The sequence below is a fragment of the Rhizoctonia solani genome, chromosome 4 (assembly GCF_016906535.1).
Source record: "Rhizoctonia solani chromosome 4, complete sequence".
Lineage (NCBI taxonomy): Eukaryota > Fungi > Basidiomycota > Agaricomycetes > Cantharellales > Ceratobasidiaceae > Rhizoctonia > Rhizoctonia solani.
The window spans coordinates 1,980,538-2,004,336 of NC_057373.1; the positions used below are offsets into that span (position 1 = coordinate 1,980,538).

General features: G+C 48.4%; 10 protein-coding genes across 10 annotated transcripts; 6 read left to right on the plus strand and 4 right to left on the minus strand.

Annotated features, from left to right (window-relative positions):
- Positions 1–3,426: 3,426 nt before the first annotated feature.
- Positions 3,427–4,529, plus strand: RhiXN_00647 (mitochondrial acidic protein mam33; the record flags this gene model as incomplete). The annotated part of the gene is made up of 7 exons (XM_043320466.1): positions 3,427–3,472; positions 3,525–3,643; positions 3,698–3,756; positions 3,813–3,945; positions 4,085–4,237; positions 4,291–4,407; positions 4,482–4,529. The coding sequence occupies 7 exons, from the start codon at positions 3,427–3,429 to the stop codon at positions 4,527–4,529; spliced, it is 675 nt and encodes a 224-aa protein (XP_043179478.1).
- A 465-nt stretch (positions 4,530–4,994) lies between these two features.
- RhiXN_00648 (eukaryotic translation initiation factor 4E binding domain-containing protein) lies at positions 4,995–5,366 on the plus strand (the record flags this gene model as incomplete). Its single annotated transcript, XM_043320467.1, has 2 exons — positions 4,995–5,085; positions 5,140–5,366. The coding sequence occupies 2 exons, from the start codon at positions 4,995–4,997 to the stop codon at positions 5,364–5,366; spliced, it is 318 nt and encodes a 105-aa protein (XP_043179479.1).
- Positions 5,367–5,762: 396 nt separating this feature from the next.
- On the plus strand, positions 5,763–6,113 carry RhiXN_00649 (protein-L-isoaspartate(D-aspartate) O-methyltransferase; the record flags this gene model as incomplete). Its single annotated transcript, XM_043320468.1, has 3 exons — positions 5,763–5,852; positions 5,918–5,985; positions 6,017–6,113. The coding sequence occupies 3 exons, from the start codon at positions 5,763–5,765 to the stop codon at positions 6,111–6,113; spliced, it is 255 nt and encodes an 84-aa protein (XP_043179480.1).
- Positions 6,114–7,288: 1,175 nt separating this feature from the next.
- RhiXN_00650 (glycosyltransferase family 20 protein) lies at positions 7,289–10,639 on the minus strand (the record flags this gene model as incomplete). Its single annotated transcript, XM_043320469.1, has 14 exons — positions 7,289–7,597; positions 7,652–7,723; positions 7,783–7,832; positions 8,033–8,100; positions 8,157–8,233; positions 8,286–8,576; positions 8,629–8,874; positions 8,979–9,003; positions 9,164–9,480; positions 9,531–9,693; positions 9,750–9,898; positions 9,949–10,271; positions 10,328–10,490; positions 10,547–10,639. 14 exons carry the CDS (start codon positions 10,637–10,639, stop codon positions 7,289–7,291), a joined length of 2,346 nt encoding a protein of 781 aa, XP_043179481.1.
- Positions 10,640–10,662: 23 nt separating this feature from the next.
- On the minus strand, positions 10,663–11,004 carry RhiXN_00651 (glycosyltransferase family 20 protein; the record flags this gene model as incomplete). The annotated part of the gene is made up of 1 exon (XM_043320470.1): positions 10,663–11,004. The coding sequence occupies one exon, from the start codon at positions 11,002–11,004 to the stop codon at positions 10,663–10,665; it is 342 nt and encodes a 113-aa protein (XP_043179482.1).
- Positions 11,005–11,453: 449 nt separating this feature from the next.
- RhiXN_00652 (RNA recognition motif protein) lies at positions 11,454–16,200 on the minus strand (the record flags this gene model as incomplete). The annotated part of the gene is made up of 22 exons (XM_043320471.1): positions 11,454–11,527; positions 11,593–11,631; positions 11,693–11,843; positions 11,896–11,948; positions 12,004–12,166; positions 12,221–12,270; positions 12,319–12,472; positions 12,529–12,672; positions 12,727–12,820; positions 12,875–12,935; positions 13,267–13,543; positions 13,648–13,682; positions 13,736–13,943; positions 14,113–14,170; positions 14,224–14,267; positions 14,321–14,384; positions 14,434–15,091; positions 15,146–15,470; positions 15,521–15,695; positions 15,745–15,975; positions 16,031–16,068; positions 16,126–16,200. 22 exons carry the CDS (start codon positions 16,198–16,200, stop codon positions 11,454–11,456), a joined length of 3,171 nt encoding a protein of 1,056 aa, XP_043179483.1.
- A 501-nt stretch (positions 16,201–16,701) lies between these two features.
- Positions 16,702–17,940, plus strand: RhiXN_00653 (alpha/beta hydrolase family protein; the record flags this gene model as incomplete). Its single annotated transcript, XM_043320472.1, has 5 exons — positions 16,702–16,942; positions 17,006–17,050; positions 17,099–17,177; positions 17,272–17,726; positions 17,786–17,940. The coding sequence occupies 5 exons, from the start codon at positions 16,702–16,704 to the stop codon at positions 17,938–17,940; spliced, it is 975 nt and encodes a 324-aa protein (XP_043179484.1).
- Positions 17,941–18,475: 535 nt separating this feature from the next.
- RhiXN_00654 (Fungal specific transcription factor domain) lies at positions 18,476–20,714 on the plus strand (the record flags this gene model as incomplete). The annotated part of the gene is made up of 6 exons (XM_043320473.1): positions 18,476–18,528; positions 18,578–19,368; positions 19,421–19,716; positions 19,767–20,279; positions 20,330–20,455; positions 20,511–20,714. 6 exons carry the CDS (start codon positions 18,476–18,478, stop codon positions 20,712–20,714), a joined length of 1,983 nt encoding a protein of 660 aa, XP_043179485.1.
- Positions 20,715–20,999: 285 nt separating this feature from the next.
- On the plus strand, positions 21,000–22,863 carry RhiXN_00655 (phosphoglucomutase/phosphomannomutase, alpha/beta/alpha domain protein; the record flags this gene model as incomplete). Its single annotated transcript, XM_043320474.1, has 6 exons — positions 21,000–21,100; positions 21,149–21,266; positions 21,323–21,664; positions 21,764–22,355; positions 22,403–22,726; positions 22,784–22,863. 6 exons carry the CDS (start codon positions 21,000–21,002, stop codon positions 22,861–22,863), a joined length of 1,557 nt encoding a protein of 518 aa, XP_043179486.1.
- Positions 22,864–23,131: 268 nt separating this feature from the next.
- Positions 23,132–23,725, minus strand: RhiXN_00656 (Mago-bind domain-containing protein; the record flags this gene model as incomplete). The annotated part of the gene is made up of 2 exons (XM_043320475.1): positions 23,132–23,570; positions 23,622–23,725. 2 exons carry the CDS (start codon positions 23,723–23,725, stop codon positions 23,132–23,134), a joined length of 543 nt encoding a protein of 180 aa, XP_043179487.1.
- Positions 23,726–23,799: the final 74 nt, after the last annotated feature.

Below are 23,799 nucleotides of genomic sequence, written 5' to 3' on the forward strand. Positions count from 1 at the left end.
ACGCACCATACAGCACCAAAAGTCCATATCGTACATTGAATTAGTAGATCTGGAATTCCTGGTCGAACATGCATATATAGGGGTTGGCCGATAAGGCAGCCATTGCGTAGTATTACGTCTCAGTTGCTGATCAGTCGATTGGTCGAGAACAGCCTGGAGCGCATTGATGATTTGAACGTAGCTGCTCATACTTGCATCGCTTAGAGTTTGTTTATATGAGCAGAGCGCATCGGGGATCAAAGAGATTACCCACGAGCGGGGAACTTATGATCAGGTTAATATCAAAGTCTTCATTGCACCAGCGAATGCGCGCTGAGCCTCAAGTGTAGCATTTCCTGTTTAGTCTTGAGTTTGATATAATGCGCAAACCATTCCTTAGTACCAGTATGGCTACAAGTAATGGCAGTGGGTTTCTATCAACCGCAGTAGTATTCGCGTAGCCACTGGATCAGAGGGTTGAGAGCCCTTGCTTGTCCTACATGGGATACGCAGCATTGGACCTGTGGTGATGATCGCTGTTCAAATGCAGTAAGACTCAGAAGATTACCTGCCGTCATTTTTTGGGGTGGCTATCCAGTGGCACCGAAAGCTTGACCCCTGAAACATGTTCTCGTGAGAAACTTTATTATTCTAGAGCCGTATACTCCGAGGGGCTTCCTTGTGTTGAAATCGGGCCTTGAGGGGATTCGAGAATATGATAAGTGGGCCGTAAAAGAATACAGCGGCCCGATGCCCGCTCCGTGTGATTGGTAAATCTAAGTAGTTAGTGATGTCAATCTCACCACTTTGGGCGAACTGAAGGGTTCTACCAGATAGCTAGCATCAGGAGCACTGAACTTATGTAAAGTCTGCCGTGGAACCTTTGCATTACCCTTTCCTATCTGAGAGTACTACGGTTGCGTCTGCAGGCATTTAAAGTAGAAATTTCTTCTTCCCGATGGTAATTAGTGAAGCCCATAAGTCACTTTTAACGAATCATTCTTTTGCTGTGGTATTTCTTCCCCGCCTCGAGGTTCAATTTTAAATTCTTGCTTTCTGCACGCTGACACCTATACCATCGTTCGCATACATAGATAAGTTCGGAGGTAGGCACTTGATTGTTAGTTTATGGGCTCCACAACCAATTTCCCTCAATGGTTCAACAAAGGGCCAGTCGGCTTTTGCACGGTAGCGTGTCTAGGGGGCTGCAGAAAGCTAGTGATAGTGGTGTCCTGGTTCAAGTCTTGGAGTCTTTGGCTTTCATGATGTCTTTCCCCTCGTTGAATGATATCTGATCGTTGACGCTGTAGATGATTTGCTATGCATTAGTGTAATGTGGACTATTTACAGACTACCCGATAGATTCTAGTCTGTTCTAATGAGTGCGTTTTGTCGTAAAATTCTAAGCACGTTCAAACTTGGGCGAATACCAGTATGCTATACGTTATGTATAAATATACAATACCTATATGATTTCAATTCGAAAGTTCCAGGGGATTGTAAGGATCACGTTAGTTGTACACGTCTATCAATGTAGCTTCTGCAAGAGCCGTCGGAGCGTCGTAAATTCTACATAGCAGATAAATGCAAATAGTTATACCAACAACTTTAAGAGACTGCATGTATACGCTTGACGAAACGCAAGCGTGCTATATAAGCACTGCACTGGGTGTAGCTGCGGGGGGAAGTCAAGGACTGAGAATGAGGTCGTTGCTGGTTATGTCCATAAGAAGATAAAATACTCCGATAAATCCAATTACGAGGGAAATTCCGGCTCTGCACACGAACGGCTAGAGTGCTCAATCCGGGGACAGATCTCTGGAACAGCCACCTGAATCCGAATATATAGCTAGCTGGATACTGAGGGGCTTCACCATGCGACCTTGCACATGCCCAGCAAGCTCTGGGTGTGCGCCCGTCGGAAGTTTTGTTTCCCCTGGTTGTCTAATCGTTGTTCGTGTACGAGGCTCCACTCATGTCTCCGTGTGGCGGCTATCCCGCGACCTGCCCTGTATGGGCCGTTAGGCTTTTGGGGAGGCGCGGGCGGTCGGTCGCGGCTCAGCGGTCTTGGAAACAGGGTCGTTGAACCGTGGTTGACTGCCCGCGCGTCCTTGGTCCTGGGGCACTTGATTCTCGATGCCCATGGTGCTATTGTTGAGGTGAGGAGACCACCAATGAAGCTATAGCAAACGGTTCGCATGTTTAATTTTTGGGACATTTGTCACCTCGTGATGACTGTGGGCTTGAATTATTGGCATCATGTAACTTTTGCACTTGTATTTTGGCATGCGTGTCATCATAAGTTAGTACTAATCAAGTCTCATTACCATACGCCGGACATTTCCCGAAAATCCAAACGCTTTAACAATAAATGCTTATTATCATATGTCGAGCAAGATCCTCGAGATATACGCCGTCGATAATGTGGCTAGGGGTGGCTACGTGCATCACGCGGTGCAATCAACCCGTCATTTACCCGAGCTCCAAAGCGGAAATTTCTATGGAGGTTCGATAATGCTGTAAACCTTATCGATGACTCTAGACCTACTATGGCCGCAGGCCCGTCCTTGTGAAATAGCGTCTTTGTCTGTCGAACCGAAATCCTTGGGTCTTCACCAGCCTTATTGACTTTGGATGTGCACGGGCCACCAGGATCTCATATCTAATGGTGTGGTCAATGCCTTTTGTTGCTTCAGCCCAACATTGGGCCCCCATTCCGTCAGGGCTTGGGGAGGGTGCCAATGCAATTTGTAGTGGCACCCAAGGGCCCACTTTACTCTGCGGTAGTGTTTGCGTATGAGGATCAGGTTTCTCCACTGATTTATCACGTACTAGCCTGTCTATTCAGGCCGCCGTACGATCTTTCGCATGTTTGGGATCCGCTAATGGCGTGATTACATTCATCCTGGTATGCTGGTTTGATTACCACCTTACCAGGCGGCGTCCGTTCCCCCTAAATGGGGGGATTCGACTGCCAGGGGCCCGAGGATGTCGCATAGGAGGGGTTGCGGGACGAGCCAAGAGGGGCTCAAGCATAGCGCCGGTACGCTAGCCAAGGTCTGGAGAGCCTTGGTACCAACGCACCACAATTTTTGGAACTTTTCAAGTTGAATGAAGTTTTCAATAAGCTGTCATAAGTTATGTTTTTTTGGGATTATGTACATGGCTAGCATCTTATGCTATAACAGTGTCGTGCTATAATATATTGAGTCAATCCCAATGGGACCTGGTACTTTACAGTTTCTTGAAATTGGTCACGGTCATGTGCGATTGGCTAAGAAAAAGTGATCGACCTCAAACAAACACCCAGCCCTCAAAATGTCCTTGCGCATTCTTCGTTCTGCATCTTCAATAATAGCTCGCATTAGTGCACCAAGAATTGCGCCACGTGTTGTCCAAAGCGCACTGTCTCGCACATGCTTCGCATCACATCTTGGTACACCCACCATGAGGGCGTTTGGTACCACCGCCTGGAGACTTAGTCAAGGGGAAAGTGAGTAACTTCATGCCCGTAAGGAATGAATACTAAGCATTTTGTGCTTCAGCGGATCTCTCGCTTAGTCAAAAGTTACACGAGGAGATAAACTTTGAGCTTCAGGCGGCAAAGGCTAATGCAGAAGTTCCAGCTTTTTTAAAAGAATTTCAATCTAGTGGAATTTGGAAGGTAGAGCACTTGCGACTTTCAAGTTTATTTATTAACTCTTTATTCATGGGGTAGATTGAAGACCTAGAGGGACATGATGAAGTTGCACTCGAGCGGACGTTCGGAAATGAGACGTGCGTCATCTACTGGGACTGCATATGATGCAGCGTATTTATCGCGAGTTCTGTAGTATTCGGGTATTGTTCTCCATCGCTGATATTGATGCACCACAAGACCCGGCATTCGAGGATGCGGAGGGAGCTGATGAGCAGGATGCTCCGATACCAATGCCTCCTATCCGTTGCTCTATAATCATCACCAAGGTAGGTACTCCTGCCACCCTCAATCTTGCTGTTATGTGTATAAGGGCCAAACCTCACGGCGCAAGAATGTTTGCTTGAATGCGGCATTGCTCCCACGCATAGAATTAATTTTCTTACCATGGCCTATCTATTCATTTAGGGTTCAGATCAAGGTGCACTTTCGATTGATGCATTGGCGCAAGATGGCGCGATAGTTGTCGACAATATCTCCTTCTATACAAATGCAAAACTTGCGACAGAGTTGACCTCCGAGGCCGACTGGAAGCGCCGAGGTCTCTACATCGGGCCTCAGGTAAGACTTTTTCTCCCATCCGGTTATCAACTTGTGCAGACAGTGCTTTAAAGTTCGATCATCTCGATACGAATGTCCAGGAGGAGTTCGAACGGTACCTTGATGAAAGGGGCATTGGTGGAGATTTAGCACTTTTTGTGCCGGATTATGCCGAATACAAAGAGCAAAAAGTGGGTCCAGAATCGCAGTCGTGTGATCCTTTACGTCGACCGAGGGCAGTTTAACACTAACTCCACCACGTTAGGAATATGTCAAATGGCTACAGAACGTCAAGTCGTTCATCGACGTCTAAACTCCACTTGGATTGACTTTCATATCATGCATTTCGAATCAATGAATCAATTATCACACCTCTACCATGTGACCCTGCAATATTACCGCAAGTCACGTACAGTGCAGGACCTGGTCCACAAATGTTATTCCTCCCCAACCATTTTGATCGTAGAAGAGGGAAGAGTGGCTAATATGGCTGAGAACCTAACCTTCAGAGTTCGGGTACGTTCGAGGAGCTTCTTCACAGTCCGACAGGCGCCTGCGCAGTCGTAGCGACGTGGCCAGATTCCCTTATTCAGGCCCAGTCGGTCATGTGACTCTCAGTCACCGCCCCAAGCATAACGGGCCGAGGTGCGTGAGTATATAACAAAGGAGATGGTGTCTCCTGTTCTGTCAGGCCTCCACCCCATCCCCATATTATTGAGTTATACCGCCTACTGTCCATACATTCTCTCCCTATTACTAGTTTACAACCCTCGTCATCATGTCGTCCGTCTCCATTCCTATCTCTGGTGCCTCTGCTACCGTTACTTCAAATCTGTCTACCCCGGCATCTAGCCCTGGGAGCCCTTTTGGTATGTTTATCGACTTGCTAATTAAGCATATATCTAATATCCGCGTGTACTCAGGTTTATTGATTTACACTCGTGAAGAGCTTCTGAGCCTTGCCTCCTCCCCATTAAGTCAAACTCCACCCGACAGCGCGGCCTTTAGCGATTTTCCTACCTCTATTCTTCGCACAAGAGGAAATGGGCTTTCTAATACCGCCTCAAACGATGCCAAAGACGACTCGGACAAGGAGGAAGCAGCTCCTGGATTGAGCACGTCTCAGCAATTTGAACTTGAGCTGGAATAAACTAGACTCGCTGGAGCCCTATAACTGAACGGAATAACGAATGGCCGCATGATGAGGAATCTCTTAATTATATGTATCATTACTCTGTAACACAAGTATCAATTGTACGGACCAAACAATCACTATCTGAGTGAGCGAGTGAGACACTCCAATGGGGTGGCACAGAAGTTAACTATAGATTACGCTATATGAAGCAGCAGTGCTTCAGTCTATTCCCATGGCCCCACTGGGTATCGCTTCAGGGGTCAATAATATGCAACGGATAGAGGCATTATGCGAGTGGTGTGAGAAGTATTATCCAATTACATAATGTAGTCCCAAACAATTGGCGTATGACGCCGGTTGTGCTCATCCGACCAACCACGGCACTTTACTCGACTACACGAAATCATTAACATGGCTTGGGCATGCTCCGGAAAAACAAATGTTGAACTCGTTAACAACATGCTTAATGCCGGTCTTTTCAAATCGGAGCTTGTTGGTGAGGTCAGTAACTACAATACACTTCATTGTATGCGATACATTGCTAATACATGCGGCGTTGCGCCTAGGCTTTGAGGCGAGTTGATCGTGTCAACTATGTTCGTAACAAACACGATGCATACTACGACTCACCTCAGTAAGTTGACATCCCGGAGCTAATCGAACAGGCTGCCAATGCATGTGTTTACAAAGGTCAATCGGACACGCTGCGACAATCTCTGCACCACATATGGCAAGGCTATCTATACAGTGGAATCATGGTAGATCTACTTACACGGTTGGTATAGCATGCGCATGCGGCAGAATATCTCTTGCCGCTCTTGAAACCTGGAGCGAAGGTTCTGGACGTTGGAAGCGGCTCTGGGTATACGTGCGCAATATTCCACCACCTGGTCAACCCCACTGGATCTGAAGGAGGGAAAGTTGTTGGTATTGACCATATTTCGGAATTGGTATGCTGTTTTTCCTGGTGTTACTATAACTCAAAATAAGCAATCCCATTAGGTTGATTGGTCTGCAGATAATTTGAAGCGGGATGGATTGGGAGCCTACATAAGTAATGGAGCAATCAAAATGGTTTGCGGGGACGGCCGGCTCGGTAAGTCTTAATTGGTATGGACGTAACTCAGAGTTGAACCTGTTCATATATTGTGGTAATCTTACTGGAACAACACAACTGTCGATCGTGAATCTAAACGATAGGATATCCCTCAGCTGGACCTTACAATGTAATACACGTGGGAGCTGCGGCGCCCACGATGCCTCAACAACTTGTCGAACAATTAGCAAGGCCTGGAAGAATGTTTGTACCAGGTGAGGGGTCGGTCATATCTCACCATTTCTCTGTACATCTCTCTTCAAGAATGAGGTCTCCACTCCTCGTATAAGGGCTTTGCGGTCGCTTGCGAATCTGCATATAGTCGGTCTCTTGGTATCCGCCACTAACCATACTGATCGATCGGCAGTGGGCCCGGACGGAGGCGCACAGTATATTTACCAGGTAGACAAGGACGAATCAGGGAATGTCAAAGAAGAAAAGCTTTTCGGAGTCCGGGTAAGTCGCCAACGTCTTTTGGGTGCAGTTCTGTTCACTTATGATCTTCCGTGCTACATTGTGTATTCTTTAACCGGACTTGGATGGGTATATCGATGGTCGGATAATGCTTGCCGGTGGCTGGTACTAATTAGTATGTACCCTTAACAGAGGAAAAATCGCAGCGCGCGGAGAGCATGTATTATTGATCCGACATCCCGATGTCTCTCCGCGGCTCTTCTTGGCCAATCCGATCTCGATATAACCTGTAGGTTCAATGCATTTATGTACTTCATACAAGTGGGTGCGAAGAAAACCCGGAACCATATGCTATAGCGTCCACAGAATCAAAAACAAAGAATATAATAAAATCGGAACACAAGAATACACTCTAGATCATGTCAGTCTACAGATTTGCCTTGGAGTCTGGCTCGCCAGGCTCCTCTGCCGCGGTGGGCGTTTCTCCCACTAAACTCAGCATATTCTCTACAATAGCATAGGGGCTTGTGACATGCCACCGCGCAAGAGTCTTCTTGCTACTCGCTCCAACTGTAGTCGAGAATATACCATTAGGAGGCATGGCAAGTTGCACGGGTTTCAGGGACGACTGCTCTACACCAGCAGTGAGCGCTGCCGAGAGAGGAGGCTCCATAGTCGCAGTTGTCACGCCAGAGGGGAAAAGAGAGCCAAGTGCACGGAACATATCTTCGTCAGTCTATAAACAGGGATCAATGTAAACTTCGCAAGTTCAAGAATAGAGATAATATACCTTGTCGTCTCCAGCACAAAAGACGAATTCGGCGTCAGGATTAGCATACATTAGGCGTTTCACGATCTCTCCCTATAGTGGAGACTGAAGTGAGTTTTCCACGCAACAGTTTTCTTACAAACTAAACCCACCTTGTTAATTGCTATGGGCCGAACTTCGAGGTTTTTCTTGCCGACGAGTACTACAAATGCGAATTTGTGTGAGACGAACGTGAACGTGGTTGGTATGAGTGGCAAAGTGGTCTGGGTGCCCATGGAAAAAAGGGGGGCAGCCAGTCCAATAGTTTTAGAGAGAAAGCTGTGAACCACATTGCATGGGACAAGACGGGGAGGCGGAGGTCCCCTGGATCCCAGGTAAATCAAAATAAGTGAACAAACTTACCCTCAATTGGTCGCTTAGGTGCAATGTTTGTTTGCAAGAGGTCGAGACATTGGTTACACTGGAAGGAGCTAGTATGGATTGAGGGTTAGTGATCGTGCGTGTAGACAATAACTGGGCTGCTTACCCCCAGTCAGGATCACTCGCGCGGTAGTGCCATGTTATTGAGCTCTTCTTCAGTTCTACAAAGCTACCTGTTGTCCGCTGTTCATTGGTGTAAGACAATGTGAAATTAACGGGGACAAAATCGACGTACTTCGGTATAGTATTTGAAAATCTCGTGGACTTCTGGCATCCAGCTCATATCCAAGCTCGCTGCTAGATTGTTCCACTCGGACTGGCCTGGCTCCCGCACAAAGCATCCATGCTCGGCCGAAAACCCGACCTGCTTGAAGTGACCAAGGTGTTGATCCAAGAAGCCGCCGTCTCGCCCTGAAATAATATAAACCACGTTTTTCGGGTCCGACGACAGCTTTTCCAAGGCACGGAGGGTATCCTTGGAGGGTACAGCGGCGCTGGGTGTTTTTACAATGGGAGTGAGAGTACCCTAGACGATAATGAGTACGCAAGAAAACACACACGGAAAAAGAGGCACACACATCGTAATCGAAGAGCATCAACCGCTTGGAAGCCTTTTCGTACATCGAGGTCATGAGCGAGCGGTCCAGCACAGGTGTGTTGTGCGCAGTATTCTCAGCCCCAACCTGTTGCAACAGTTTTTTGACCAACATTGAAGCCCAGCTGTATGACGTATAGGTCGTAACAATCTTATAAAGAGCAGATTGACGAGTCTCCTTATCCTCGATAGACATGGTCAGGCCGCGGTGGATAGATGCAGCCACGTCCTGGATCCGGTAGGTTTAAATAGTTGGGGGCACGAGGTCAAAGAGGGCATGAAATCCGCGAGTCAGTTTTGGAATGGATCATAATCATCGAGACGATGACGCACCCCCAGGTTCCATGGGTTTATCTGCCTAAAGATCCAAAAATGGTTGCGAGGGCGGATCAATAGAGGACGTTTCCATAAAAGGAAGGAGGCCAGACACGATAAGAAATTCCCCACACGGAAACGAAACCAAGAAATAATTGGGGGTCAGCGATCGAAAATTGAACGTGCTAAACTAGAGGACCCACAAAGCTTGAGACATGTGATGGGATGTACCCATAAACTCGCTTAAGACGATAGGGCTTTTCCCCGTGCGTTGTTGGCAGATGACGAATTCCATTGAAGTGGTGTTCATTCCGTCACGCAAGGGTGTGATGAGCGCCAGGTCTGCAACCGAAAGAAGTGCGTAGAATTCGTCTTTCTTAATTGTTTGGTGATAGTGATGAACCGGAATAAAGTCGAGTGAACCATATTCGCCATTTATGTGGGCTACCAGTTCCGAAACTTGACGCTCAAGTTTAGGGGAATCAGTCAGAGCAGGAGATGTAACTTGGATAAGGACCACCTAGAGCAATCGTCAGTTTCTCTAAACTAGGGCTCAATACAAACGCCCACGTTTCCGATCCATTCGGGATAGTCTTGCAGGAGTTTTTCAAAAGCACGAAGCTTCTGGACGACGCCTTTCACTGCATCAAGTTTATCCCTACCAACGATGATCTTCTTGCCTTGATAGATGGAGCGCAGGGACTGGAGTTTGGGCTGAATACCAGGACGTTGACTGTGAAACAAGTGAGGTCAAGACATATGATCACACAACCGATTCGAACAACTTACGAGTCCCGTTCAACGCGAACAGCGTCAATTCCAACAGGACTATGAGAGATTGCAACTAGCGCTCCATGTACATCGATACCAAGTGGGGCAGCTTCATATCCACAAACCCTGATGCAAGTGGAGGCAAAGTGACGAGAATACGAGTACGTCTATGAAGCCTTGTAAGAGCCATGGTAGTCCAATTTGAGAGTAGGCTTACCTGGAAGCAGACCAGATTGGCGCCAAGCATCCCATCTAAGATTTCCTTTCTCCTTGGGAGGCAACGGAAGACTTCACTACTGGGGAAAGGTGTATGGACAAAAAGTCCAATGTGTGCCTCCGGAGCGCCGGTACGAACCATACGAGGAACAAGGAGTAAATGGTAGTCATGGACCCAAACAAGGTCGCCCGGTTTGAGGATCGCAAGAATTGCATTGGCATATGCTTGGTTTGCTTGTTTGTAAGCCGAAAAGCCCTCGTCTTTAACAGGGATTTCGGAAGTAACGTCTTGCCAAAGAAGGTAGTGAAAAAGTGGCCAGAGTGCTGTAATAATATAGTATTGAGTCCCCGTATGGTTGAGGCAAAATGACATCACTTACTAGTCTTACAATATCCTTCATAGTGCCCCGCAGAAATCGCGTCGTCCAGCCACACGGGCTTGTAGGTGATTTTTTCTGGATTCTCTGCGTCAGATGGCTTGTAGCTTTCAATTTCTGTCTCGAGCAACGCCCGGTCGCTATCGGTCACGGAGTTTGTTGCAATCTAAAAAATCTTACATTAGACTGCGGTATAATAAATTTTGAGGAAACTTGGCCTACCTTTTCGTCAGATGCAATGCTGCGGAATTCCCCAGTCCATCCAACAATTAATTGTTCGTGTGTTGCAGACAGGGAGCGGATGCCAGAGGTCATAGTCGAGTGACCCCGACGAGGTGCTAGTACCCAGCGAGGGGGCGCATCTTCTCCTGGTCGAGAATCGCTCCGTCGAGAGAAGGGCCAGGGGATACGACATCAGGTTCTGGAGAGCGGGGCAAAAAATCGGGGGTGCGGGGAGGCGTAGCGAGGCCGCTGCGTTCGACTCTTGGTGTCTCGCCAGTATTCAGACGGCTAACGATGGGTAAGTAGTGACATGCGTGCACGATGCGGCCACTTAGAGTGACACCCTTCGCCCGGTAGTCGGCCTCGATGTTTGCAATGGCTGCGCGAATATCTTCGAGCGATTCCGGCCCAGCGGGCTCGCGCTTCCGATTCTGTGTCGATGCGGAAAAGTCGTCCATCGCTAGAGTAAGTTCTCTCGATCGTGGTCTTGGAGTTGTAACACCGAATGCTTAGACCTTATATATGCGCCTATTCTGGTAGGGCGCCTCGACTAATGTAATCGATGGATTACCGTTTCCGTCATCAGCAGCGTCATCCCGTACGTATTCAGGTAAATACGGGCTGGACCGGAACCTTACGAACGTGCTAGGCAATTTACCAGAATCAAGGCGCATTTATATCGGAACATACATAACAAACAGTCCTTCGAGCTCAATATCATCTCCTAATCAGAGCCAAGTCTCATCTACCAACATTCATCGATCCAGAAATTCTCCGTTGTTTCTGAACCCAGATAGATTTTTCGGCCCATCCAACTCATCTGACACGGATCTTAACCATCCTCCGCACAACCGAGAGAGGCACTGTAGATGGGACCAGTTCTCTCCCGATTCAGCCTGTTGCCCACCTATGCAAGGGCTGTTTGACCGCCCTTCGCAGAGGAGGAAGTGAATTCGTGCCATCGATCGTTGAAGCGCACATCTAATATTCCCGCGATGATTAGCCCTTCGTTCTCCTAAATAAGATCACGAGTAGTGAAAACTCACCCAAAGGACGACCTCCATACATATATGATTGGAACTTGGCTAAAATCCGATGTTATACATGTTTAGCAATTGAGTACACGTGAAGCCTCGGAAGACATACCAATCGCAGTTTCTGCTTCCTCTACTGTCGAGAACTGGACAACTCCAGCGCCCTTGGAACGGGAGCCATCATAGAGAATCTCGGCCTGCTCGACATTCCCAGTAGTCTCAAATAGTTCTACTAGGTCATCGTTGAGAGTCGACCAAGGGAGCTTATCGAAACAAATTTAACAAACGTTCAGTGATCTATCGTAGTACACTCACGTTGCGAACCATAATTTGTTGGCTAGGTTCAGGCATTGCACCGAATCCACCACCTATGATATTCGAATACTAAGTGCTAGTACGCATATGCTAGGCAAATTGACTCACCCATTTGCTGGTCAGGACCAGAATAATCGGCATATAAATCGGCATTTGACACGCCACCATACCCTCCGCGACCGCCATACCCCCCGCGGCCGCCACGGAAACCACGGTCAGAGCCACGACCGCGGCCACGCCCTCGTCCGCCTGAGAGACCAGCGTAACGGTCCTGTTGTAAGAACAAAATGAGCGAAGCACTGAGCTAGTATAAGAAAATACATACCTCACGAACCTCAATGATCCGCCCGTACCAGTCATATCCGTTGTACATTTCTAGTCATGTTTGGTATACAATTCCCCATAACAAACACAACAACTTACGAATAGCTGCTTGCGCATCCTTGGCAGTCTCGAATATAACGGTGCCGCTGCCCTTAGGACGTCCGTCATAGCCAACGTTAATGTCAGCACGAACGATGGCGCCGGCAGTACGGAAAAGGTCCTTGAGGTCTTGCCAGCCCGCTTGGTAGGGCAACTATTGACCCGCGATGTAAGTCAGACTCTGTGCGAATAATGATCGAACAGACGTACGTTGCCGACATAGAGCTGATTACCAGGATTGGTACCTGCAAGTGCCGAACGTGGAGGAGGGGTAGAATACCCTGTGTGCGCCATTGCAGCTCCCATCTTGCCAGGTACCGATGGTGCGCCGAATCGGGCTTCGGATTCGCGGTCCTAGGATGGATACAAATCAGGGTAAAAGTATGAAGAGCTGAGCTGAATGCCTACCTCACGAATAAAAATAGGGCGACCCAGAAGTGGCGTTTCGGATAAGTCTCGAATGGCACGCTGAGCCTCTTCATGTGTACTGAATTCCACAATCCTGCACCACGGGTATCAAAAACAACTTCCAGCACTACAGATCAATAAAGCTTACCCGCAGCCTTTGCTCACCCCGGTTGGAGTAACCAGAACTTCGGCAAAGACAACCTCGCCAGCTACGTGACCCAAAACCGGCATCACCAGAAACAAATCCCATCAATAATCCATCTCCAGTTTCCAACTCCCCAAGCTCGCCTCGATGAAAGAAAATGACGATAGTGGTGGTGGTGGTCGTTAAGTCCCCTCCAGGAACATTGCTATGCACTTCTTCACCTTGAGTGTCTCGACATTCTCCTAACCCCTACCTTCGCCGTACTATCCACTTTATGACCCCCCCCCATGCTCCGCCATGTCCCCAGATCATACCAGACCACCACGCAGGACTAACATTGCCCCCCACATTCCAAAGAAAGATCGAGCCAAAACCAAAATCCATCATCCACCCACCTCCCCTCATAAACTCCATCAGGTCGCCGTATTTGACATCGTAGCTGAGATTTCCAACGTAGACCCGATTTTCCTTCTTGCTGCTCTTGCTGAATTCGGCCGCTTCATCTGGGTCTGCGTTGATTGGACCTCCAAGCGAGCGTGAGAAGCGATCACGCTCCCTGTCCCGAGAACGAGAACGGGAGCGATGACGACGGCTGCCACGCATTCCGGGTGAGCGAGAGCGGCGGCGATCACGAGAACGAGATCCACTGCGAGAGCGAGAGTGGCGGCGGCGCTGAAACAGATAAAATTTTAGTCAGACGGAGGTTCATATACCACCATGTTGTGCGAAGTGGATAGGAGGACTGGTAGGGTTGGACTGGAAAGGTTCTCACTTACCCTATCGTCATCATAGTAATCGCTTCGGCGCCGTTCTAAATAATACAGATTAGTGGAGAGATGGGCTTAGCAAAAGATGCTTCTATACCGTCTCGCCGGTCGCGGTCACGGTCTCTATCCCGTTCACGATCCCTATCACGATCACGGCTACGACTGCGGTCACGATCACGCCGGTTCCTGCGGTCGCGGTCGTCTCTATCGTCCCGACGAGAGTAGTCGTCTTTTGAAGCTGAATCTACCTCCATTTTCAAGAAGTTGTTTTTCGGTGTGGTGGGCAGAGGCAAAGTTGAGACCTTCTGGACATCAAACGGCGCTAAACAAACTGATGACGGGTCACATGACCCGACAAAATTCGGTGGAATATATGCGTCTTTACATTTGTGGGTACATAGTCCAGTACATACGCCCAATTACATCGAAACACACATGAAAATACTAAAGCTTGGCCAGAATCAGCCCTAATACTACGAAAACAATCGTGAGTGGGGGTGTGAATACGCAATAAGCCCAGAATATGGTTCGACTGCGAGGAAGGGTCAGAGGTATTCAAAGCGCAACACTCGAGAGTAAACTAACCTAATCAAGCGCTCGAACGCATCACCAGATGCTGCTTGCGTGATCTAAAAATGCAGTATCAGTTAGGTGTCGAACAGAGTGCAACCGGACTATTCACCTGTGCCAATGTTAGAGCTGGAGGCGACGATATCAAGAGCACAATCGAAACAACAAAGACAGGGCTTGAGATAGGTCAGTTTCTTTCAGCGAACACACAAGTTGAGCGCTTACTCGACAAAGAGCTCGTGGACATCGAAGGTGGTAAACACTGCCATCAGAGGGAGCAGTACCAAAGGTGTGATGACCATGCGCGACAACACTGCAATGAATACAGTTTTAGTTTCTCCTGGGTATTTTGAAGCGTCCTCAGACCCCTTCGTCAAAGAGCCAAGGCGAAGATTATCTCGCCAATTTCCGATCAACGTGGTACTACTGGATGCTGAAACCCGCCCAGCGGTAGTGGCAACGTCAGTGTCTTCTTTCGGTCGATAAAAATATGCGCCAAGGACGATGAGTGTCACAGGAATAGAGCATGACCCAGCATTGAGCAATGCACCCTTGACTGGTTGCATGTGTTTGTCTAGCGCATGCTGCATGGGCGGGACACATGCAACTATCAAACTAGCGACCGCAGCGTACATTGGGATAGTCATAAACTCGTTGAGACCTTTCAAGAAACGCATAATACGACGCTTGGCACGACGGATTAACGACTGGAAGCGTGACGAAGTTGGTGCAGTAGCAGCATGAGGCAGAAGCTGCTGAGTGCTTCCCCACTCATCGTCTTGGCTAGCGTCATCGTTATAGTCAGGAGTGTCGGCAGTTGATGCAGCAAGGGAAGCTATATTGTCGTGAGATCTTGCGGGAGTTGCAGGAAAAGAATAGAAATCTATGTATATATGATTTAATGAACGGGAGTACGTGGAGCATGCAGCGCCCTTACCGCGGAACGTTGTTTGCCGACGACCCGCCTTGGGCCGGGCAAAGTCTTGCTCGGTGGGAACTTGGAGGGTGGGCGATGGGTCGAGAACTGCCGGAGGCTGAGGGAGGTGCGACAGTTGTGCCCTCGGCGAAGATCCGGGTGTTTGATCACCATCGACGGTAAACGAAACTCTCGATTTGGGCCGCGACATGGACCCCTGGGCAGTCTGAGCAGTACCCTCCTGATGTTCGCTGAGCAACGGCTCCGTCTCAGTTGGCTGCTCGTTGATTGCGAGTGTCTCCTCGTCGGCCTGGGCCAGAAGATGGACACCATAACTCCACCGCAGCTATATCAAAGTCAAATACAGAGCTACTCAAAAGGAGAATGTTGACTTACAATCATGCCCAATGTGCTATAGAGCACCAAGTAGGTCAGAGCACGGCCAAGCATGGAATCTTTGGTATCCCCTTTTCCCCACTTGAGTTCGTGCACGGTCACAACCAAGCTTTGCATCAAGGCGATTGGCAAACTGTTGCTATTCTGAAAAGCACTCGCAGCAATGGCGAAATTGCTTTAAGCATATATGAGCACGAGCAAGATTGAAAAAGATGATGACTCACCGTTGAGAACGCTTGAGACCAAAAACCGTTCCGAGAACCCAGGCAACTATACTAGAGACGGCGGTGATACCGACAAAAAATATGGGTATAATCCATAGCTCCTGGAGTTTTTCAGGGGAAAGAGAAAATGCGACCTTGTTAAACAGGAGCGACGGAGTGAAGAGGGATACGTTGAGTCTGTTGAGTTGTTTCTGGGTCTTGCGGTCCAGGATTCCAACGCGCGCTAGCACCCTGTCTTGTATGTTAACGGACTTTCCGCATTGAGGCATATATAGGATCTACTCACCATCCTGCAAAACATAGTATGAATACTTCGAGGATGCACTTGTATACCCATTAGTGGCTGTAGTTTGGATACCATTTCTGGTAGCGATGACTTACTGCAAACACTGTGAGAAGCAATGGCCCGATCGGGGGGAGAGTTCGCTCAGACATGTACTGAGCGGAGAATATCATTGTAGCAAAAGGTGGACGCAAGCAAACGAGTGGCGAGATGACTTTGGCCTATTATTTGCGTTGCAGCATAGCCAAGTGGAGGGAAGAACGTGCGTGAACAACAACGTCAGGGTGACGCCTCACCCAAGCAAAAAAGAAGTCCTGAATTACCATTCCGGCTAGTTGCTATAGTAAATTATATAATTCATTGAGCCTTTTTATATCCACCTTATACAGCCCAGTACAGTATATATAATGTTCGATATTATTCGATACAAACCGCTACACGATGAACAGAACTAGTGTCTACCACCCACCCCAGGCCCCCGGCAGCGATAAGACCCAATTGAATTTCAGCCTTCTTTGTGGCTATGCTTGTGCCTGTCCAGCTCACAACTCCAGGCCGCGGTGATGCGGGCAACCGCCGGTCAGAAAATATGGTGTTGGCCAATCAACGAACTTGGTCGGCGATCAGACCTCTTGACCAGTGCGACCAACGAGTTCAGAGAAACTCACGTTGCAATGTCCGACAATTCTATTGATCCTCAAGAATTACTGAACAGGCCAGAATACAACCAGATTATTACATGTCCTCGAACAAACTCTCTTGTCAAATTTGCCGAGGCAGGCGCCACTTACAAAGGAACATTGCTCTTCGTTGTTCCGTCTTTTTGCTCAAGATTAATCGGTGTACTCCTCCTGTCCCTTTTGGCTGATCATTATGGCATGAGGGTCTTATCGCTCGATCGTCCTGGCTGCGGAGGTAAGGCACACACACACCGCACAGCCAGCAGTTTGATAACACTAAGATTACCATACTGTCAAGGCACTCCACGATGTGCTCTGAAAGACCGCTTGACCATTGCCTCGGGTATGCATGCTCCTAACCCGGTATTCCAGTTGTCTAAATAGTTGCCAGATAACACTAGGAGCGTACTAGAGCATCTGGACATCGACTCCGGGAAGATGGCGATTTTAACCCACAGTGCCGGCTCGGTGTGAGTACCATGGCGCATCGTGCGTATTTGAATAAAACCAGGCAACGCGCTAACATTACCAACCTGCAAGGTTCACACTACACCTGTTAAATAGACATCCTGATCTCTTCACCAAGAACCTACGCGTGTTTGTGACATCCGGATGGGTGCCTATTCCTGTTTCGGGACAAATGGGACTCGGCTACGTGCCATCTACGCTCGTATCCAAATTTCATCGTGTCCTTCCTGCATCAATCCCAATTATTAACAGCGTAGGGGCTAGCCTCGCGTTCTCGAAGAGTATATTCAGCGGAGTAGATACCAAGGCTCTCATGCCCCCAGACGTCATACCCCGCCCTGCGCTAGTGGCAGGAGCTCCTCACCCACAGCATACCCTTCAGATCCCTAAGTCAATCTGCGATGCAATCTTAACGCATTTAGTGAAGCACGAACCAATGCAAGGTGTTTCGGAGGATTATTTACTTTGCTTGGGCCGAGGAGAAGGAAGCGTCGATCCAGATTGGTTTTCCAACACGGTTGATTCAATTAGCCGCGCATTTAAGCAACGGGGTGGGAGGGTTCATTTCAGGTTATGGTGGGGGGAAATGATGGCTTGATCCCGATCAAAGGACAGCGATGGTATACAAATCTACTGAAGGATCAAAGCGACGTATTCGATGTCAATGTTGTTCAACTTCCAAAAGCAGGGCACGACGATCTACTTGGATTTGCTGAAGTCATGTATCCTATATTCGAGGAGGCAAAAGTGGCTCTCCGTCTATAGCTCCTCATATATGCTCCGATCCGATTGAACTTAATGAAACTTCCCCTCGGCTTCAGCATCTAGTCGAACATGAGTGTCATACGTCAAGAATTACGAGAGACACGATAGTCAAATACGGCTATTCAACACCCAACTATCGGTATAAATTAGCTCAGAGTTTTCGGTGCAGATTTACGATGATTTGCGTATCACTTGCTAATAAACTTCTTAGGAAATAAGAAGCCCCGCCAACTTCAAAACCTCACTCAGTTTCTTGAATATGGGAGACTTTAGCACTTGATCCCCACTGTCACGCGCGCGGGAACCGGCTGATTATTGCCAACTAAGGTCGGAATGCTGCAAATAATATTGGTCGTCTTACCCGGGGTTCCGCTTGAACCTAGGACATCTTATGCCATGCTCGAGTCTCGTGGATAACTATAGTCAACTAATTTTGCGCTCAACCAGTTCTTAATCAACGTCCTCCTTCGTCTCCCTGCTACCCGCGCGCATTTACGTTCCTAGATCTGCTTACTCTTCAAATCATTGACACGGAATGTCGACTAAGCAAAGCCGGTCGAAGACCGGATGCTTGACGTGTAAAACCAGGTGCGTTCTCATATAAGTTCTCCAATGAAATTACTCTCACCACCCACAGGCGCAAAAAATGCGACGAACAACGACCGACTTGTGAAAGATGTGCCAGGGCAAAGATGGAGTGTTTAGGATACTCTTATCTTGATAATCCAGAGGAGCTAGCACAGGCGAGGGCGAAGATTGCTGCTAGTAGAGTTGCTCGCACTTCCGAACAACCAAACTCCCCCGTTGGTGCCGTTGCTGGACCGAGCCAGTTCGCTGCATGGAGGGGGCACCCTATACCAACACGGAGCGAGAGCGTCCCCACTCCATCTGGCATGGCTGCGAGTGGTCTCCCAAGCCATGATTTCGTCGTACGCGATACCGCGCGTTCAGAGGGAGACGCTACACACCTCGATGTAATGGAGTTCCCGTTCTTGTCCCAGTCTTCGGGTCCGAACACTCTTGACGGTCAATCCCACGGACAAACAAGCGGCTGGTGGGGAGCAGCGGGTCCTGGTACCGGTATAGATAACTCAGGGGTTGGCCAATCATTTACTGGACAAACTTCTACATCAGCTTCCTCTGGCCACCAATCTGTCTCAGTCGAATTTCATCAACCCAGGCACTCTGAAGACAACCAATTGTTTATAGCTAGTGGTATCAGTCATCCCAATTACCCAATCTCGGGCGTCAATCAGTCTCGGCGGAGTAGATCTGAGGCAGCTAGATATTCCAACGAGGACTCCTTATACGACCACGACTCAGACTCTAGTGACGATTCTGACCACGATAACATAACTGAAATTGTATGTGGGGGTGAACCCCGCCCGCGTGATGGGAACGACGTGTTACCTTTCATCTTGCAATCTTGTGGGTTTCTAATTATATCGACGTTTGAGCAGTGACTAACACGCATAGATAGACTCTTGGTGGATGTCCCAAACGGTATTTGAGCCAATGCGTTCCGCACATCTTTTGCGAAGCCATATTATTGAACGATTCATGGCATCCGAGGAATCGCGTACAACACTCACATCTATCGCCAATATAGTAAGGACCGTTGGAAAATCCTCCGGATTGACTCCCAACCAAGTTTCACATATTCGAATGCTTCATAGGCGAGTGCAAAACAACATACTCTTATTCAACGCCAGCGAACCCCACATATATGAGCAAGGGACACAACAGGCTATGAAAACCTTAAATTCTGCGCTTGAGGTAATACATTTGCGACTACTCCGTGGATTAATTTAATTGATGTTTCGTAGATTATGCCGTTGCATTTAGCCACAAGCTCCTTGGCGACCAGCGTGTCCCTTTTGCGTGAGGTCGCTCTCGCTTTCAAGCGTGCTGTACTCGAGCCTCCTGGACACCCAATTAACCTTCCTAGCAAACTTATAGTTCCAAACGCCGACTTAAGGCAGTACTCTTCTATGGATGTTATGACAAGCCTGGGAACTGGGTGTCCGATGAGCTTCCAGTACGATGTCACCTATTCAGACCCCGTACTGGGTGCATCTGGGGTATTCGATGCGGCTGATGCTTTAGGTCTACAATGGATGTATGGATGCCCCGAGTTTTTTATTATCCTACTCGCTCGCATGCATAATATCAGGGATGATGCTACCCGACGAATAGACGTGCAGGAAGTAGGCGAAATCGAACAATCGATCCGAGGCTGGCAACCCAGATACCCCCTGTCTCAGGATCCGCATCTTGCCGTCGCCCGACTGGCAGTTCAAGAGTGTTGGAGGCAGACATTGCTGATATACTTATACATGGTAAGAGTCAACCCGAAGCTCACATAGCGTGGAGACTACATTTGACGCAGGGTATCTGTAAAACAACTTCTGACGACCCTCGAGTGCAAGATGCCCACAGGAGTTTTATGAAGCTTATCAAAACTGTTCAACCAAGAAGAATTCCTGACCTTTTTCTTTTACTACCGTTCTTTGTGGTGCGCAGATGTGTGGCATAATATAATAAATAGCTAACAATAGCGCTATCTATAGGTTTCAGTTGCATCCTGCCATACGGCAGACAGGAACAAGATCTACGGACGTATGCGAAACATCCGCGAGTGTCGAACCTCTGGTACTGCTGGCAGTGACTTGGTAGACATGGTAGTCGATATTTGGAGAAGAGCGGACTCTGAGAATCGTCCGGCTTTGTGGGTGGATGTGCAAGTCGCATTCCGCCGGGTAACTGGCCTCTAATACAATGGCCGGTAAACCTAGTATTTGTTTCATGGACTGGATCAACATGTGACAATTGGTTTGAATCGCTTGAAATGATTTGTACGCAGTATTTATACTATCCTTTGAACCTTAAATGCATAACTTTGCTAGTTTGTATATATGCACAACTATTCAAGCGCCCTTCGTCCTGTCACGTGCACTGAACTTAAGTACAGCCTTGGAATTGCAATTCAGGCTCACAACCCGACCCTCTGGTCCTTTCATCCCCTTGACTCGCACCGATAAACTTGAATTCTATAAGATATGGCAGAACTTCCTGTTTCTCAAATTGCCCACTTCTCGGAGCTTCATCCCAAGCCAGATCGTTATAAATTCAGCTATGGAACAGCTGGGTTTAGGACAGCGTAAGCGCGTTCAAGCCCGGTCAATCCCCGATCTAACTAGTTCCATAGTGCGGATACCCTTGACTCGGTTCTTTTTCGTGTCGGGGTGATAGCAGGCCTTCGTAGCAAAAGGCTTGATGGGAAGACAATTGGGGTGATGGTGACCGCGTCTCATAACCCAGAACACGTGAGTTAAAGTGTGGCCCAAGGAGACTCAAGCGTGTCTGAACCTCTCCTCACAAGGACAATGGTGTCAAGCTTATTGACCCTCGTGGAGAAATGCTCGAGGCAGCTTGGGAAGGATACGCGACGGCTCTGGCGAATGCCCCCAGCACTGAGGAATTTATTGACGGTTGCAATCATTTAGTGACATCTCTCAAAATCGATATATCCAAGCCAGCTCATGTTTTGTATGCGCGGGACACTCGCCCTTCTGGCCCAGCACTTGTAAAAGCACTTGAGGACGGAATAAATTCAGTCGGGGCTGTAGGCCGCAACGAAGGGGTCCAAACCACACCAATGGTCCATTACCTTGTTCGCTGCGTTAACACTAAAGGTACATCTGAAGCGTATGGCGAGGACACAGTAGAAGGCTATTACACCAAAATGGCTAATGCATTCCGGAAACTAATGGCATGTGCTTAATTTCACGAATGACTTTATTCGGCTCACAATATGTATTAGGCAACCAAACAAGCGCCATCCCCCTTGGTGGTAGACTGTGCGAATGGCGTTGGTTATCTAGCGATCAAAGAATTCGCTCCCTATGTCCAAGATATTCTTAAATTCATACCAATCAACACGGCCATCGACACTCAAGGCGCGCTGAATCACCAAGCTGGAGCCGATTATGTTAAAACGCAACAGCGCATGCCGCCTTCTGTGGCTGAAAATCTCAAGATACTTCAACGTGCTTGTAGTTTCGACGGCGACGCTGATCGGTTAATTTATTATTATGTCGACGACCAGCGTCAGTTCCGTTTGCTCGACGGTGACAAAATCGCCGCGCTCGTTGCTGGTTTCTTTGCCGATGTGGTCAAGGCTGCGGGGCTTGCCGGGAAGATCGAGGTCGGAATCGTACAGACGGCGTATGCGAACGGTAATTCGACCAAGTACCTCTCGAGTCGGTTGCCAGTCAAGTGCACCCCGACCGGGGTCAAACACCTCCACCATGCTGCTCAACGCTTCGGGATTGGCGTATACTTTGAGGCCAACGGACACGGAACTGTCTTGTTCTCCCATCAAACACTCGAACTCTTAGACTCCCACCAACCTGGTACCCATCCAACGCAAGTCACCTCAATACACTGCGCAATCTTCGAGACTTGATCAACCAGACTGTCGGAGACGCGCTCTCTGATCTTCTGCTCTGCGAAGTTGTCCTGGCTCATCGCTTGTATACCCCGGTCGAATGGGACTCACTCTATGCAGACCTTCCGAATCGCCTTCTCAAGGTCCAGGTCCGCGATCGAAGCATATTTACAACCGAAGACGCGGAGAGAAGGCTTGCTACACCTGTTGGTCTGCAAAAGATGATCGATGATACTGTTCGCAAGTACGAATCAGGGCGTTCGTTCGTTCGCCCTAGTGGAACCGAGGACGTGGTCAGGATATATGCGGAGTGTTCAAACGTAGCACAAGTTGACGGTCAGTGCACTTTGTTATAAATATAAGTTTATAGATCAATTCATCTTGCACACATAGAATTGGCTAACCGAGTCGCGCGATTGGTATATGAGCACGGAGAAATTGATCAATTCGGCCGCCCACGTGAGACATACTAATTGACCGAGAGCACATCACTCTCATCTTAAACACGGCGGTGCGTGTGGTGTAGTAGCTCCGGGGTCGAATTCGGGTATTTGACTCAATGGCTCAACGAACGGTGTTGTTCAAAGTGGCACAGTGAATAATGAATACAAAGATAAGGGTATTGATGTTGATTGCCTCTGCTACTGTACCTTAGAACATAGTGGTAGATCAGTCACAAATACAGTCTATATGCATAACATGACTACTTACCTGCCCACTATATGTCTCTAAAGGACACTTTCAAACCTTGAGCTCACCAATTTCTTTGGTGACTGCATCAACATCGACAGGCTTGGTCTTGCTATCGGATACTTTATTATCACTTGCATCCCCCACTTTCCTCTGGTCAGTTTGATCGTCATCATCATCATCGTCGTCGTCGTCCCAGTTCTCCTTGACCACAACAGGTTGTTGACGCTTTTCGGCGCGTTTCTCCGCACGCTTTGCATTCTTCTTCTGAGCTTTTGACATTCCAGCTGTATCTGCCGCTGCCGCTGCTGCCGCCGCCGCAAGACCCCCGGGTTTAGGCTTTGGCTTAGCTTCAGATGACGGAGTCCAGCCCACAATATGACCTTTTGGTAAGGCTACTCTATCTGCTGCCTGTTGCCTCGACCCACGAAAGCGGCCGACATCTTCCTGAGGGGTAAAGCCTGGCCTAATTTTTAGTTCTTTTCGAACGCTGGCGGCCTTGCGTTGAGTAATTACGTCCTTGGTTAGTTGCAAAACTCACCTGCCATCTGCTCTCCGTGTCGAAGGAACAACTCGCTCCAATGTCCTAGGATCTAGAGTGATCCCAGACGGTTTCTGTTCGGGGTTTAAGGGAGGGAGCGACATCGCGAATATAGGTGATATGTGGTAGTTGGGTCCGAGGGATTAGCAGTGGCTATGCTATTCGGCGATAGCGCTAA